Genomic DNA, 17,257 nt, shown 5'->3' on the forward strand with positions numbered 1-17,257 from the left:
AATAGCCCTGCATTGTATGCGAGGACACACCCACAATCACACACGACCAATAGCCCTGCATTGTATGCGAGGACACACCCACAATCCACAATCACACAGGACCAATAGCCCTGCATTGTATGCGAGGACACACCCACAATCACACACGACCAATAGCCCTGCATTGTATGCGAGGACACACCCACAATCACACACGACCAATAGCCCTGCATTGTATGCGAGGACACACCCACAATCACACACGACCAATAGCCCTGCATTGTATGCGAGGACACACCCACAATCTCCAGCATCTGAGAAAAGTTGGGCACCAGAGCAAGTAATAAGGTAAGTATTACAACCCACCTCTGTACCCCGAGACTTAAGGTGCTAATTCACCTCTTCAGAAAAAAAAAATGAAAAGGTGAACACCCCCACTCACCCAACCACTCCCCCCCCCTCCCGCCGCTGTACTTACCTCTGTGGGTGCGATCCGTACCCATGCAGCTGGTATAGATGTTTGGGGATTTGAAATCTCTGATCATCTTCCCCTTTCTTCAGCAGGGCTTCCGGGACAGACCACACCGATTGTGATTGGTCAGCACCAGGATGTGCCATGTCAGTATATCATCAATACAACTGGAGGCATCTAAGCGACTCCTCTGCCCCCCCAAGTTTTTATTAAAAAAACCTCCAAAACCCTTTCTTCTGATCTATCATCATGTGTCCCTTGCAGCCGCCTTTTCCACTAGGAAGGCCCTACGATCAAATGATAAACACGGGTCCACCACTTACCGGTCTAGTTAACCCTTTATATTAGGGGAAGTTCTTTAACCGCTTACCCACCGCCGTATAGCCGATATACTGCTACACGGCGGCACGGGTGCGCAAAATCACGTATATATACACATGATTTTGCATTTCTGCAGCCGCGGATGTCAATCACCAGGTCCCGGCCGGTGATTACCGACAATCACTGACAGGAACGAAGACTGTTTTGTTTACAGTCTTCCTCGTCAGCTCAGGCACATCACGGCCATCCCGATCAGTGTGATTACTGTCCTCCTCCCTGTCAGCTCAGGCACAGCCATCCCGATCAGTGTGCTTACAGTCCTCCTCCCTGTCAGCTCGGGCACACTGCTCTGGATCAGTGTGCTTACAGTCGTCCTCCCTGTCAGCTCGGGCACAGTGCTCTGGATCAGTGTGATTACAGTCCTCCTCCCTGTCAACTCAGGCACATCACAGCCATCCCGATCAGTGTGATTACTGTCCTCCTCCCTGTCAGCTCAGGCACAGCCATCCCGATCAGTGTGATTACATTCCCCCTCCCTGTCAGCTCAGGGACACTGCTCTGGATCAGTGTGATTACAGTCCTCCTCCGTCAGCTCAGGCACAGCACAGCCATCCCAATCAGTGTGATTACAGTCCTCCTCCCTGTCAGCTCAGGCACAGCACAGCCATCCCGATCAGTGCGATTGCAGTCCTCCTCCCTGTCCGCTCGGGCACACTGCTCTGGATCAGTGTGATTACAGTCCTCCTCCCTGTCAGCTCAAGCACACTGCTCTGGATCAGTGTGATTACAGTCCTCCTCCCTGTCACCCCGTGCACACTGCTCAGCCATCCAGAGCAGTATGATTACAGTGAACTGCACACACACCGCTCCCAAGTAAAACACTCCCTACACACAGTTAACCCTTTGATCACCCCTCACATTAACCCTTCCTGCCCAGTGCCATTAGTAGTGTCAGTGCTGTTTTTTAGCACTGATCACTGTATTGGTGTCACTGGGGATGTCAGTGACACCAAGTTAGTTCCCCCCCCCCGGTGTCAGAATGCCTGCCGCAGTCCCGCTAAAAGTCGCTGATCACCATTACTAGTAGAGGGGAAAAAAAAATCCCAGTATCTATACCGCCATTTGTAAACGCTATAACTTTCACGTAAACCAATTCGTTTACACGCATTAGGATTTTTTTTTTAGCGAAGACACGCAGCAGAATACATTTTGGCCGAAATTTATGACAAAATTTGATTTTTAACATTTTTTTTACTGGACATGTTTGATAGCAAAAAGTACAAAATATTGTTTTTTTTCTCAAAATTGTCGGTCTTTTTTTGCTTAAAGCGCAAAAAATAAAAACCGCACAGGTGATCAAATACCACCAAAAGAAAACTCGATTCGTGGGGCAAAAAAGGACAAACTTCATTTGGGTGCAGCGTTGCATGACCGCGCAATTGTCAGTTAAATTAACGCACTGCCGTAACGCAAAAAATGGCCTGATCAGGAAGGGGGGTAAATCTTCTAAAAGGGCGACGGGTTAAGAATCAACCAGGAACGGACAGATTCCTTAACTTTCTTCTGATCTCTCCAGCTTTTCCCACAGATCTGGTTAACAACTAACAAACTATTAAATACAATTGAAGAAATGGGGGTCTACCGGCTCTTTAATATTGAGGTAACACTTCCTGCTGCACTCTCCTGGTGGGAAAGCGACGTGCACTCACCCAGGCAGTGTGCTCCCGTAGGTAACATCCTTTATATTCGATAGTGTTGGGGTGTCGCAGCTTCTGCAGAAATTTCACCTCTTTTATGATGTCCTGCCATTTCTGAGAACAGAAAGGAAGATGGTTATAAAGCAGATCACCTTCTCCCGCTTCATGTGAGGCCCAGAAGAGCCCCCCCGCGTCACTCACCTCATTAGACTGCTTCCCGCTATAGGACATCTTCTTAATGGCAACAACCTCATTATTGCGTACATCCCGGGCCTGCAAGAAGAAAGATCTAGATGAAAGGAAACCCTAACGCTGGTTATGCAAGACCTAATCAAGTATATCTATCAAAATGTTATGTAGGGGAGAAGAGGGGGAGGTGTTTTGTAGTCCTACCACCACTTCCTGTCCAAGAGCGACAACATAGCCAGCACTGTGGACACAGATACGGTCCGTTCTCCTCTATGGGTGGTTGGATGTAAAGGGACCGCCTGTAGGTATATGCCCAACTGCTATCCGATTAAAGCAGGGGCTTCAAAGGGAGAATGACTTGCTTGATGACAGCAGTTTAACCCCCACAGGGTCCTGACATCAAGAGTAGAGCAGGGGCCACAGGACTGCAGTGGACAGGAGGATGAGAAGGGAGAGTCCACCGTTGGATCGTGGAAGAGTGCTGCCTGCTAAGGGAGTGGAGATTCAGGTAAGCAACACCTTCTCGTCTCCCCTACACAAAATGAGAAATTATCCCTTGCAGTGCAGGCAGTGGTGTATTTAGGATCTGTGCTACCCTAGGCAACACAAAAATTACCGCCCCCCCGCAGAGAGAGCCTGACATTGACCAACAACACCCCTGCACCCCCTCCCGTGGGAGAGCCTTCCACTACCACTGCCCCCCATACACCAGCCACCATCAGCCACGGAAAGACACTCACCTTCACAGCTCCAGACATCCCCGGGAACAAGAGTTGGGCTCTGCATACACCGTCATGAAAAACGGTAGCCTCTCTTGGAACCCACCAAATCCCCATGCCGCGTGTCCCTTCTTCCAAAGGGCAGTGCTGTCCCCCCCCCAAAAAAAATGCCGCCCTATGCAAATGCCTTCTTTGCTTTGTGGTAAATACACCCCTGAGCAGGGGCGTGTTTACCACTAGGCAAACAAGGCATTTGCCTAGAGTGGCATTTTTCAGGGGGGCAGCGCTGTCCCCCAAAAGAAGGGATGGAAGAAAGGAAACACGCAGCATGGGTACCAGGTTGGATCTGAGAGAGGCTGCTTGATGGTCTATGCAGAGCCCGACTCTTGTTCCCAGGGATGTCCGGAGCTGTGAAGGAGTGTGTCTTCTCTCTCGCCAGGGTGGGGGGTTGCTAGTGTATGGGGGGCGGTGGTAGTGGAAGACTCTCTCGGGTGGGGAGGTGGTGTTGGTCAATATCAGGCTCTTATCGTGGAGGAGGAGGGTGTTTGTCAGTGTCAGGGTCTCACCAAAGGGGGGGGGGGGGGGGCAATTTTTGTGTTGCCTAGGGCAGCATGAAACCTAAAATGCACCACTTCCCCTGAGTGCGGGGATAGCCCCACCGCAAGGGATGAGTTGGGTCAGAGAGCTAGATCAATTAGTTTCATTTACATCTCCCTGGAGTTTGCTTTGAGTTTTTAAAACAAAAGTTGTGCCTGCTGTCCCGTATTAAGACCTAAACACTGACATTTGTTTTTTTTTTTTAAATAAAATATTTGAAGGGAAAAACCAAAAAGGTTGCTGTTCTCATACAGGTTGGAGAACAAAAAGCGACGGTTTGATGGATGTTCGCCATTTTCTGATACTCACAAAGTAGACGGCACCGAAGCTGCCATGCCCGATCTCCCGCAAGTCAGCAAACAGCTTCTCCGGGTCATCTTTGAAGAAAAGTTCGGCTACCTCAGGGTCCTTCAGACTGCCGGCCCGGGCGTTGGACGGCATGACGAGGGCCAGGGGAAGCCCCCCGCGGGGCACCGCCAGCACTCCCCACAGAGGAGCGACCCGCTGTAGCTGGAAAAAGAGAGCCATGAAGGGACGGTTACATGATGTCATCAGAACCTGTTTATGAAACGATTCTAAGATAACACGGACAGCTCTGAATACAAATACTTTATTATAAAAAGAAAGAATAAAATCACAGGATATGCCGCTGTCACTATAAAATCAATTTCCTGAAGTGTAACTCCACTTTTCAGAAGAAAACAAACTAAAATAATCCTCTTTGGGTGATCGATGTACATTGCGGCATTTTAACAAATTTTGTTGCAGATTCCTACCTTTTGTGATTCTGAAGAAATAGCTGCTTGTGTGTCCATGTGCAGAATGAGTGCGCATGGGAGCGATTGTGTAATGATCAATCAGCTGCTGTACCTGCAGTGTTTACGGCTAGGTTCACAATATTGAACCCTACAGAATAATGCAGGCCATAGACAAGTCGAACATCGGACAATTTTTCGAAAAAAAAAAAAAATCGGTCATTCGTTCGGCCGACAGTACCACCAACGATAAAAAAAAAAAAAATTGGCTGACTAAATCATTCAGTTCACCCCATAACTTCTGTCCCTGGCACAGCCGTACTACAGGAGAGGGTCAGAGACCGCAGCCGTACTACAGGAGAGGGTCAGAGACCGCAGCCGTACTACAGGAGAGGGTCAGAGACCGCAGACGTACTACAGGAGATGCCCAGAGACTGCAGACGTACTACAGGAGATGCCCAGAGACCGCAGACGTACTACAGGAGATGCCCAGAGACCGCAGACGTACTACAGGAGATGGTCAGAGACCGCAGACGTACTACAGGAGATGGTCAGAGACCGCAGAAGTAATACAGGAGATGGTCAGAGACCGCAGACGTACTACAAGAGATGGTCAGAGACCGCAGACGTAATACAGGAGATGGGTCAGAGACCGCAGACGTACTACAAGAGATGGTCAGAGACCGCAGACGTACTACAGGAGATGGTCAGAGACCGCAGACATACTACAGGAGATGGTCAGAGACCGCAGACATACTACAGGAGATGGTCAGAGACCGCAGACATACAACAGGAGATGGTCAGAGACTGCAGCCATACTACAGGAGATGGTCAGAGATTGCAGACATACTACAGGAAATGGTCAGAGACTGCAGACATACTACAGGAGATGGTCAGAGACTGCAGACATACTACAGGAGATGGTCAGAGACTGCAGCCATACTACAGGAGATGGTCAGAGACTGCAGACATACTACAGGAGATGGTCAGAGACTGCAGCCATACTACAGGAGATGGTCAGAGACTGCAGACATACTACAGGAGATGGTCAGAGACTGCAGACATACTACAGGAGATGGTCAGAGACTGCAGACATAGTAGAGGAGATGGTCAGAGACCGTAGACATACTACAGGAGATGGTCAGAGACTGCAGACATACTACAGGAGATGGTCAGAGACTGCAGACATAGTACAGGAGATGGTCAGAGACTGCAGACATAGTAGAGGAGATGGTCAGAGACTGCAGACATAGTAGAGGAGATGGTCAGAGACCGTAGACATACTACAGGAGATGATCCGAAAAAATAAACATGCTATAGGAGTTGTTGGGAGTCTGGGGGGATGCTTTAACAGTCAGTCATAGACTGAAGACTCCTACAGCCCCCGTAAGGCCTAACACTGGATGTCTAACACTGCTGTTAGGGGCATCTGGAATGTTTCTTCTGCCTCCATACGCTCCTGAATGTCATCCTACGAGTCCATGAACACATATTTGTTTAGAGGTATTGAGAGGCAGGGGCATCAAGAGGTGGGGGGGGGCGTCCAGGAGCAGCAGCATTTTGGCAGGAAAATGCTTGATGCGTGTTAACGATAGTCATGTGGGGGGGGGGGGGGGGGGGGGAGTAATATTAGTTCATTACATAAGCAGGTCCAGCTTCCCGCATTACCAGTCTCAGCGCCAGATCACCGAACTCTGCGCTTCCACCCAACTTTGTTATAACACACAAACATTCCAGGGAAAGCAGGTGATGTCAGCAGCCTCACACCATGGAGATCCGTCACATCACCTGCTCTGCTTGGCAAGTCCATATGTTATTTATAATAAAGTTCCACGCTTGGGGACTGGAGGGCGCGGGATCCGTCATCTGATTAAATCATTAAAATTGAGGAAAGTGCAGAAAACGTCAGCGTTCCAAGAGATAAATGAAAGATCAGGACAATGACTTGGAAGACGCATCCTCATAAACAGTCACCAATGGAACCCCCACATATCTATTCCGACAGAAACCTATAGAAGTGTCAGTCAACCAACAAAACCGATTAGGAGATTATTATTATTATACAGTTTTTTTTTTTGATCTGTTCATCTTCCCATTGAAAAATGTTTTGTTACATCTATTTGATAACAGCAAAAAAAAAAAAATACCAGTTGATCCTGCCAGAAATCGTATGAGCTGCTGACTTCCTGTGCTCGTCACCTAAGCTGTACTCTATTAGTTACAATGTTCTCAGTTATCTCTGTGGACTGTAAAGGGCCTTCCACCGATGTTATGGAGAAGACTTCCTGTTCTATGGTGACAACACTGCTCCTCATAGGTGCAGTACAGTATATGAGCGTTGTCACCCCTCGGATTATTATTATACAGGATTTATGGCGCCAACAGTTTGCTCAGCACTTTACAATATAACGGGAGACAATCCAGCAACAATACAGATCAATACAAGAGGGATAGGAGGGCCCTGATCCTGGGAGCTTACAATCTAGTTATCATAACACTTCACCCTCCCTACTCTTTAAAGCAGACAAAAAGAATGGGGTTTATGTCTGCTAGACCTTTTTTTGTGGGGGGGTTGTTGGATAACTGTCCAAGTTCCTTCTTGGGTTCTGAAGAGAAGCACATACAGCTTGCTGGTATACAGTCCACGTGTGTACATATCCGTACAGTAGAATTGCAGCCTGAACCAAAACTAGTCTTTAACCCCTTCCAGTCCGGACGCTTTCCCCCCCTTCCAGTCCGGACACTTTTCCCCCCCCCCTCCAGTCCGGACGCTTTCCCCCCCCTTCCAGTCCGGACACTTTTCCCCCCCCCCCTCCAGTCCGGACGCTTTCCCCCCCTTCCAGTCCGGACACTTTCCCCCCCCCCCCCTCCAGTCCGGACGCTTTCCCCCCCTTCCAGTCCGGACACTTTCCCCCCCCCCTCCAGTCCGGACGCTTTCCCCCCCCCCTTCCAGTCCGGACGCTTTCCCCCCCCCCTTCCAGTCCGGACGCTTTCCCCCCCCCCTTCCAGTCCGGACGCTTTCCCCCCCCCACAAGTCCGGACGCTTTCCCCCCCCCCACAAGTCCGGACGCTTTCCCCCCCCCTACAAGTCCGGACGCTTTCCCCCCCCTTCCAGTCCGGACGCTTTCCCCCCCTTCCAGTCCGGACGCTTTCCCCCCCTTCCAGTCCGGACGCTTTCCCCCCTTCCAGTCCGGACGCTTTCCCCCCCTTCCAGTCCGGACGCTTTCCCCCCCTTCCAGTCCGGACGCTTCCCCCCCCCCCCCCCTTCCAGTCAGGACGCTTTCCCCCCCCCCCCCTTCCAGTCAGGACGCTTTCCCCCCCCCCCTTCCAGTCCGGACACTTTCCCCCCCCCTTCCAGTCCGGACACTTTCCCCCCCCCCCCTCCAGTCCGGACGCTTTCCCCCCCCCCTTCCAGTCCGGACGCTTTCCCCCCCTTCCAGTCCGGACGCTTTCCCCCCCTTCCAGTCCGGACGCTTTCCCCCCCTTCCAGTCCGCACACTTTCCCCCCCCCCTTCCAGTCCGAACACTTCCCCCCCCCCCTTCCAGTCCGAACACTTCCCCCCCCCCCTTCCAGTCCGAACACTTCCCCCCCCCCTTCCAGTCCGAACACTTCCCCCCCCCCTTCCAGTCCGGACACTTTCCCCCCCTTCCAGTCCGGACGCTTTCCCCCCCTTCCAGTCCGGACGCTTTCCCCCCCTTCCAGTCCGGACGCTTTCCCCCCCTTCCAGTCCGGACACTTTCACCCCCTTCCAGTCCGGACACTTTCACCCCCTTCCAGTCCGGACGCTTTCCCCCCCTTCCAGTCCGGACGCTTTCCCCCCCCCCCCCTTCCAGTCCGAACACTTCCCCCCCCTTCCAGTCCGAACACTTCCCCCCCCTTCCAGTCCGAACACTTCCCCCCCCCTTCCAGTCCGAACACTTCCCCCCCCCCTTCCAGTCCGAACACTTCCCCCCCCCTTCCAGTCCGAACACTTCCCCCCCCCTTCCAGTCCGGACGCTTTCACCCCCTTCCAGTCCGGACACTTTCCCCCCTTCCAGTCCGGACACTTTCCCCCCCTTCCAGTCCGGACACTTTCCCCCCCTTCCAGTCCGGACACTTTCCCCCCCTTCCAGTCCGGACACTTTCCCCCCCTTCCAGTCCGGACACTTTCCCCCCCTTCCAGTCCGGACACTTTCACCCCCTTCCAGTCCGGACACTTTCCCCCCCCCCCCCTTCCAGTCCGGACGCTTTCACCCCCTTCCTGCCCAGGCCAATTTTCAGCTTTCAGCGCTATCACACTTTGAATGACAATTGCGCGGTCATGCAACACTGTACCCATATGAATTTTTTAGCATTTTTTTTAGATAGCTAAAGCTTTAGTTTGGTGGTATTTATTCACCGCTGGGATTTTTATTTTTTTTGCTCTTTAAATGAAAAAAGCAAAAAATGTTGAAAAAAAAGTTTTTCTTATAAAATTTTGCAAATAAATAATATTTCATCATAAATCTTGGCCAAAATTTATTCCGTTATCTTTTTAGTAAAAAAAAAAAAATAACCCAAATTAGTTTAGAACCAAAAATAATTTTGAAAAACATTTTTATATTTAAGGGTTTTTTTTTTTTACATACTGTCACCCTAGCAGTACAGTGTCACCACTGATTGCTTTTACACCCATAAAAGGCAATCATTTCTCCTTCTCTCTAGCTGCATTCTTGCAGCCATTGAGAAATGCTGTGTGAGCTGTGATTGGTCACAGCTTGTCACATGGTACAAGGCTGTTGTGAATAGCCCTGTACCATGTGATCTCTGTGATCATTCACAGATTTCACACGTAGTAAGCAATGATGTCAGAAGTGACATCTTGCTTACTACTTTGCATGTGATCACTGATTGGCATCTGCTTGGGCAAATTTTGCCCTTTTTATTGTCTTCTTTAACTTCCTTAACATTTCTGCCTCTTCACTGCTCAGGAGCAACCAAGACGGGTGTTTAGTCACCAACCTATAACAGTTGGTCACTATACTTCTTTCATCTGGAACGAACAACGGTGTGGCGTTTGTTACCCAAGTTGATCTGAGGTATTCTCGGACTGGTGGCTTCCTCCCCGGTGCTCAGAAAATCTCCCTTTGTGTATCCAATCACTACTGATCTTCATGTACATCAGGTGCTGCTATTGAACAGAGTGCTACCATCGGCTGGCATTGTTGCTCAGTTTTTCCACTTTCCCTGAAGAAGTGGGTCATATACTATGTAACGCGTCGGATCTTTTGATTGATTATCCAGTTTTGGATTAAATTTTATGGAAAAGCATTTTTGGTTTCTACTGGAATTGCCACCCTTCTCAAATTACACCCAATGATCCATCATTTGGGTAGTCTATATGAATTTAGATATTTCCACTTACCAACATTTACCTCTCATGTCTGTAATCGTTTCACCAGTTTGATGATCAATTCTTTTGATGGTATCAATAGGGTTTTAGGACTCTTGCCCGTCACGTTTTCTCTTTACCCACTATTATTATCTCTTTATATTTTTGGTGGCTCATTATATACAGTCATGGCCGAAATTGTTGGCACCCTTGATATTTTTCCTGAAAATCAAGTATTTCACACAAAAAAGGTATTGCATTAACACATGTTTTGCTATACACATGTTTATTCCCTTTGTATGTATTGGAACAAATATAAAACAGAGGCAGAAAAGCAAATATGACATAATGTCACACAAAACCCCAAAAATGGGCTGGACAAAAGTATTGGCACCCTTAACTTAATATTTGGTTGCACACCCTTTGGAAAACATAACTGAAATCAGTCGCTTCCTATAACCATCAATAAGCTTCTGACACCTCTCACCCGGAATTTTGGACCACTCTTCCTTTGCAAACAGCTCCAGGTCTCTCTTATTGGAAGGACACCTTTTCCCAACAGCAATTTTAAGATCTCTCCACAGGTGTTCAATGGGATTTAGATCTGGGCTCATTGCTGGCCACTTCAGAACTCTCCAGCGCTTCTTTGCCATCCATTTCTGAGTGCTTTTTGACGTATGTTTGGGGTCATTGTCCTGCTGGAAGACCCAGGATCTTGGACGCAAACCCAGCTTTCTGACACTGGGCCCTACAGTGCGACCCAAAATCCTTTGGTAATCCTCAGATTTCATGATGCCTTGCACACAGTCAAGGCACCCAGTGCCAGAGGCAGCAAAACAACCCCAAAACATCATTGAACCTCCACCATATTTTACCGTAGGTACTGTGTTTTGTTCTTTGTAGGCCTCATTCCGTTTTCGGTAAACAGTAGAATGATGTGCTTTACCGAAAAGCTCTATCTTGGTCTCATCTGTCCACAAGACGTTTTCCCAGAAGGCTTTTGGCTTACTCAAGTACATTTTGGCAAACTGTAGTCTTGCTTTTTTATGTCTCTGTGTCAGCAGTGGGGTCCTCCTGGGTCTCCTGCCATAGCGTTTCATTTCATTTAAATGTCGACGGATAGTTCGCGCTGACACTGATGCTCCCTGAGCCTGCAGGACAGCTTGAATGTCTTTGGAACATGTTTGGGGCTGCTTATCCACCATCCGGACTATTCTGCGTTGCAATCTTTCATCAATTTTCCTCATCCGTCCACGACCAGGGAGATTAGCTACAGTGCCATGGGTTGCAAACTTCTTGATAATGTTGCGCACTGTGGACAAAGGCAAATCTAGTTCTCTGGAGATGGACTTGTAACCTTGAGATTGTTGATATTTTGCCACAATTTTGGTTCTCAGGTCCTCAGACAGTTCTCGTCTCCTCTTTCTGTTGTCCATGCTTAGTGTGGCACAGACAGACACACAATGCAAAGGTTAAGTGAACGTCTCTCCTTTTTATCTGCTTTCAGGTGTGATTTCTATATTGCCCACACCTGTTACTTGCCCCAGGTGAGTTTACAGGAGCATCACATGCTTGTAACATTCTTATTTATCCGCAGTTGTGAAAGGGTGCCAATACTTTTGTCCAGCCCATTTTTGGAGGTTTGTGTGACATTATGTCGAATTTGCTTTCTTTCCTCCCTTTTTTTGTTTTGTCCCAATACACACAAAGGGAATAAACATGTGTATAGCAAAACATGTGTTAATGCAATACGTTTTGTGAGAAATACATGATTTCCTGGAGAAATATCAAGGGTGCCAACAATTTCGGCCATGACTGTATGTGCCTACATCGGCGTTTGTCTTGCTTACCACTCTGTGTGGTTTTTTGTATAATGTCATAATAAAATATGCTCCATTGTATCCAATATGGTTTATGATTATGCATCTTTATACCCAGAATGGTATGGGACCTTAAAAGCCCCATTATTTTCCCCTACTAGGGTTTATTTTCTTTATTGAACCAAGATAAAACCAATCCAGGCAGTGGAAATACAGTGCGGGGACTGAATCCAGGCAGTGGAAATACAGTGCGGGGACTGAATCCAGACAGTGGAAATACAGTGCGGGGAATGAATCCAGACAGTGGAAATACAGTGCGGGGACTGGCAGGAAAACATGATTCACGCTAAAGACAGCGCCTATTCATTACGTGCTCATTAAATCGCAGTGCAGCCAATCAGGAAGGGATCTGGAAAAGCTATTGGGGATCACTGGAGTAGCAGTGCCAGCTATATCGATTTGCAGGTTCCACAGGGATCACATAGTTATGGCACCATCAGGGATGTTGAATTCCTATTGGCCATGCAAACCCATTCCATGAAGCTCTCTACGCACTGTTGTTGGGCTCATCTGAAGGCCACACCAAGTTTGGAGGTCTTTAGCTATTGACTCTGCAGACAGTTGGCGACTTCTGCGCACTGTGCGCTTCAGCATGCGCTGACCCCGCCCTGTCATGTGACGTGGCCTACCACTTGGTGGCTGAGTGGCTGTTGTTCCCAGTTGCTTCCACTTTGTTATAATCCCACTAACAGTTGAGCGTGGAATATTTAGTAGCCAGGACCCCGATTTAGCCCTGGTTCACATATATGCGGCAGTGCGGGGCGCGTTTTGCTCGGGCACGAGAGCCCATTAATCAGAATGGACTCCCGTGCCCCGGGACACGCAGGGGAGAAGTCCTTACACTTCTTCCGAAAACACAGCTGAGGTTCCCAGTAGGGTTGCGTTTTCCAGTGCGGGTGACGTGCCATTAGAACTAATGGCACCCGCGGGTCCGCAATTCTCTTTGCGGGTGGTGCAGCTGCACGGATTTTCGTGCGTATCCGCAGCGGCACCACCCTCACAGATGTGAACCAAGCCTTAGCCCTTGGACATGTAGTTTTTTAAAAAAATTTCTACACCCCAGATCCGTACACTCTGCGCCCCGCATCCATACACTCTGCGCCCCGCATCCATACACTCTGCGCCCCGCATCCATACACTCTGCGCCCCGCATCCATACACTCTGCGCCCCGCATCCATACACTCTGCGCCCCGCATCCATACACTCTGCGCCCCGCATCCATACACTCTGCGCCCCGCATCCATACACTCTGCGCCCCGCATCCATACACTCTGCGCCCCGCATCCATACACTCTGCGCCCCGCATCCATACACTCTGCGCCCCGCATCCATACACTCTGCGCCCCGCATCCATACACTCTGCGCCCCGCATCCATACACTCTGCGCCCCTCATCCATACACTCTGCGCCCCTCATCCATACACTCTGCGCCCCTGATCTGGTGCAGCCATACAAATAATTCAGCTTAAATGCTCCCTCCCCCCTCCTAACACTTATGGTCATGTACACTGCAGTTGCTAAACTGACATTTAGGAGCTTTTCTGCGTTTTTTTTTCAGCAGCCCCTGAACTCTCCCTAATGTTCTCCTATGTGTCCGTGTTCACATCGTCGTTTACAGGCAGTTGAGTTTACAGTCGTTTTTTTTTTAACGCACCAAACTTGCGTTCAGGAGTAGATTTTATCAGCGTTTCAAACGCCAAATGCTTGTAAAACGCAGCTAAACGCGTTTATAAGCGTTTGAATTTTTTTTTTTTTTAACTCTTCCATTTCCAGATGCTGTCCGGAGCCTTTTTTCATCATGAAGAATGCATGCAAAGTGTTTTCCTGGTACTCAAATGGACCCGGTACGCCATACTTTGAGGTTTCGCATGAAAGAATATATGTTAGACACGGCTGCAATAATTTCTGCACAGAAATGAGCCGAAACATCCAAACACCACAAAAAAAAAAAAAAAAAAAAAAGACAGCTAATCTCAACACATACTGCTCTCTCTGCTTCTACTCTCTCTATTTCTCTCAAAATGTCTGAAACAGTTAATTTTTTACTGTTTTTTTTAGTGTATTCTGGGCATTTGGGAAGGTCTCCTGAGGTTATCTTTAAAAAACGCTTCTAAACGCAAACGCTCATAAATGCGCGTAAACGCGGTATGCAAACGCAGCTAAACAGACGTTTTTTAACCTGTGTTTTCCAGCAATCAGTTTCCATCATTGTGTCCCGTGTACATGGAGCCTTATGCTGACTAACCTGTGTAAGAAAAATGCATCGATTTACCCATTTTAAGCCTGCTCTGGTCATGTGATCTCCTCTGTGTCAGCCAGTGGCAGCTGCAGGGGAGAGGAGAAAGCACCCAACAGTGGCTGGGATATGGCAGTCTACGGGTGATGTTGCCACTCCAGGCTTTCTTAGACACTGTTGAGCGCCCCTCTCCTCTCCCCTGCAGCTGCCACTGGCTGACACAGGGGAGATCACATGAATGGACCAGTTTCTGTTGAACGAACTGGCCACATTTTGGTACGTGTGTGCCGTGCGTTAGGTTGAGGCTGGAATTCTACTTTGAATTTAGATTAAAAAAATTGTACAAAAATCTTGGGTGTCTATTTGGTCTGTTAAGACTTAGGCCGGCCATACACGGGTCGAAAATCGACTTTTTTTCATCTGAAAATCATACCTAAGAATAATCAGCCGATTTTTGCTCTGTTAGTGGGGTCAATGGCACCGGACGATTTTCATGGTTCCTCTCCTTTTCAGTGATCGGGCATGTTGGAAAATTTGTGAAAAACGACCAATTTTCGACTCAATGATGGTCAAAACGTTCAATCATTTTCCCAAAAAGAATATGCGCCTGAGCCGTGACCTGGAAGGAACAGAAGTTTTGCCTGTTATATGGGGAGAACTTTATGACTCGGTCGGCCGATTTTTAAAATCAATGATGGCGTCATCGGATTACCGAGCGAACGTTTTTGATTTTCGTGCTTCCTCCCCTTTTCGGTGATTGGGCATGTTGGAAAATTTGTGAAAAACGACCAATTTTCGACTCAATGATGGTCAAATCCTACGATCGTTTTTCCAAAAAGAATATGCGCATGGAAGGAACAGAAATGTTGCCGGTTATATGTATTTTTTGAATCAAAGATGGCACCATCAGATTACCGAGCAAACGTTTCCGATTTTCATGGTTCCTCCCCTTTTCGGTGATCGGACATGTTGGAAAATTTGTGAAAAACGACCGATTTTTGACTCAATGATGGTCAAATCGTACGATGAGAGAAAAGAATATGCGCCATGAACCGTGACCTGGAAGGAACAGAAGTTTCGCCTGTTATATGGGGTGAACTTTATGACTCGGTCGGCCAATTTTCGATTTTTGACAGGGGAATCCTTCCCGCCGACAATTGTGTTCTCCCAATGGGGGAAGACCGTGATTATTGCTATCAGCTATAACAGCCACTAGAGATAATCTCATGGAAAATCTGGCAGGCTGGTTGTACCAAAGTTGATTGATCGATAAACTTGGGTACATTTACACCTGCCCATACACAGTTCGAATCTCGGCCGGTTCCTGCTGAACCGTCCGTCTATGGCCCGGCTCAAAAAACGTACGATTGTTTTCCCAAAAAAAATATGCGCGAGTTCCGTGACCTGGAAGGAACAGAAATGTCGCCTGTTATATGGGGAGAACTTTATGACTCGGTCGGCCGATTTTCTAAATCAATGATGGCGCCATCGGATTACCGAGCCAACGACGTTTCCGATTTTCGAAATCAATGATGGCGCCATTAGATTACCGAGCCAGCGACGTTTCCGATTTTCGAAATCAATGATGGCGCCATTAGATTACCGAGCCAACGACGTTTCCGATTTTCGAAATCAATGATGGCACCATTGGATTACCCAGCCAACGACGTTTCCGATTTTCGAAATCAATGATGGCACCATTGGATTACCGAGCCAACGACGTTTCCGATTTTCGAAATCAATGATGGCGCCATTGGATTACCGAGCCAACGACGTTTCCGATTTTCGAAATCAATGATGGCACCGTTGGATTACCGAGCCAACGACGTTTCCGATTTTCGAAATCAATGATGGCACCGTTGGATTACCGAGCCAACGACGTGTCCGATTTTCTAAATCAATGATGGCACCGTTGGATTACCGAGCCAACGACGTTTCCGATTTTCGAAATCAATGATGGCGCCGTTGGATTACCGAGCCAACGACGTTTCCGATTTTCGAAATCAATGATGGTGCCATTGGATTACCGAGCCAACGACGTTTCCGATTTTCGGACGAAAAATCGTTCGGAATTGGAACCACGTATGGCCTGCATTAAACACCAAACAAAGGTTTCTATAAAAGCAAGAAAACGTTCGGAGAAATATCATCGCCAGCAGATTGTGCGGAGTTAACGTGTAACTTTCTCTATGACATTCAGCCGAATTGTACATTCTAAATCTGTGTGTATGGGGGGGGGGGGGTTGATCTCACATTAGATTGCATGCAGACATCTTCAAATGATACATTTTTCCGTGGCAATACTGTGTGAAACAATCAAAACAGGAGGACTGTACATCAGGGAGAAGGAAAGGATACAGGTAACCCCCCAAAAGCAGTTTTAAAGAAAACGACAAAAATCAAAAAGATTAGTAAGGTGTTTATTAACCTATGAATTTGGGGGGGAGGGGGGGGGGGTCTGTATTACGAATATCTCTGTAAACGAGGGGGGAAGGGGGAAATCCGCAGTTCACAAGGAAAAGTAGGAACGACGTAAGGAAGGAGGGGGCACCGAGCTATACAGGGTGCAACCATAATGACGCACATACAGAAAAGGGGGTTACCACAACACAGAGGAGAAAAAAAAAACAAAAACGGGGCGACCAACGCGGGGTAAGAAAAAGGCGGACGGACTGGACAGGTGAAAATACAAAGCTGCCTGAAATGAGCTTTTCAGGTAGAACAGGAAGCGGGCGTTACAATATAAATACAGTATTACCCCATTATGTCCTTTCCTGCCAAAAGCCAGGGTTAACCTTTTCCTCGCTGCGCGCGCATTCCTGCCGACCGATGCGGGGTTAACCAATGCCTGGCCAGGGAGAGGATCCTAAGCATTAACCCTTCCCCGGCTGTGGAGCTGAAGTAGAGATTTATCAGGGAAAGTGACAGATGCAGACAGATCCAAGTAGCTGTGCAGCCGCCTCCTCCTCCACTGACAGCCCTGGATACAGGTTTACTATTGGTCTTCACCCAGAGGGGCCGGGAACAGGAGACAGGCAGAGCAGTCGTGCCCCCCCCCCC

At 48.4% G+C, this 17,257-nt stretch overlaps 1 protein-coding gene across 1 annotated transcript in view; it reads right to left on the reverse strand.

The window, feature by feature from the left end:
- The window catches only part of TAOK2 (TAO kinase 2), a 107,676-nt gene that overhangs the window by 59,856 nt on the left and 30,563 nt on the right, over positions 1-17,257 (reverse strand). Inside the window, exons 2-4 of the mRNA XM_089657684.1 lie at positions 4,284-4,484; positions 2,671-2,742; positions 2,482-2,583 (exon numbers count right to left, since the gene is read on the reverse strand). Of these exons, the coding sequence (XP_089513810.1) occupies positions 2,482-2,583; positions 2,671-2,742; positions 4,284-4,415 (306 nt within the window). The 5' untranslated portion in view covers positions 4,416-4,484. The remainder of the gene's footprint in view (positions 1-2,481; positions 2,584-2,670; positions 2,743-4,283; positions 4,485-17,257) is intronic.

The sequence above is a fragment of the Staurois parvus genome, unplaced genomic scaffold (assembly GCF_062004578.1).
Source record: "Staurois parvus isolate SC_StPar_1 unplaced genomic scaffold, SC_StPar_1.0 ptg001021l, whole genome shotgun sequence".
NCBI lineage: Eukaryota > Metazoa > Chordata > Amphibia > Anura > Ranidae > Staurois > Staurois parvus.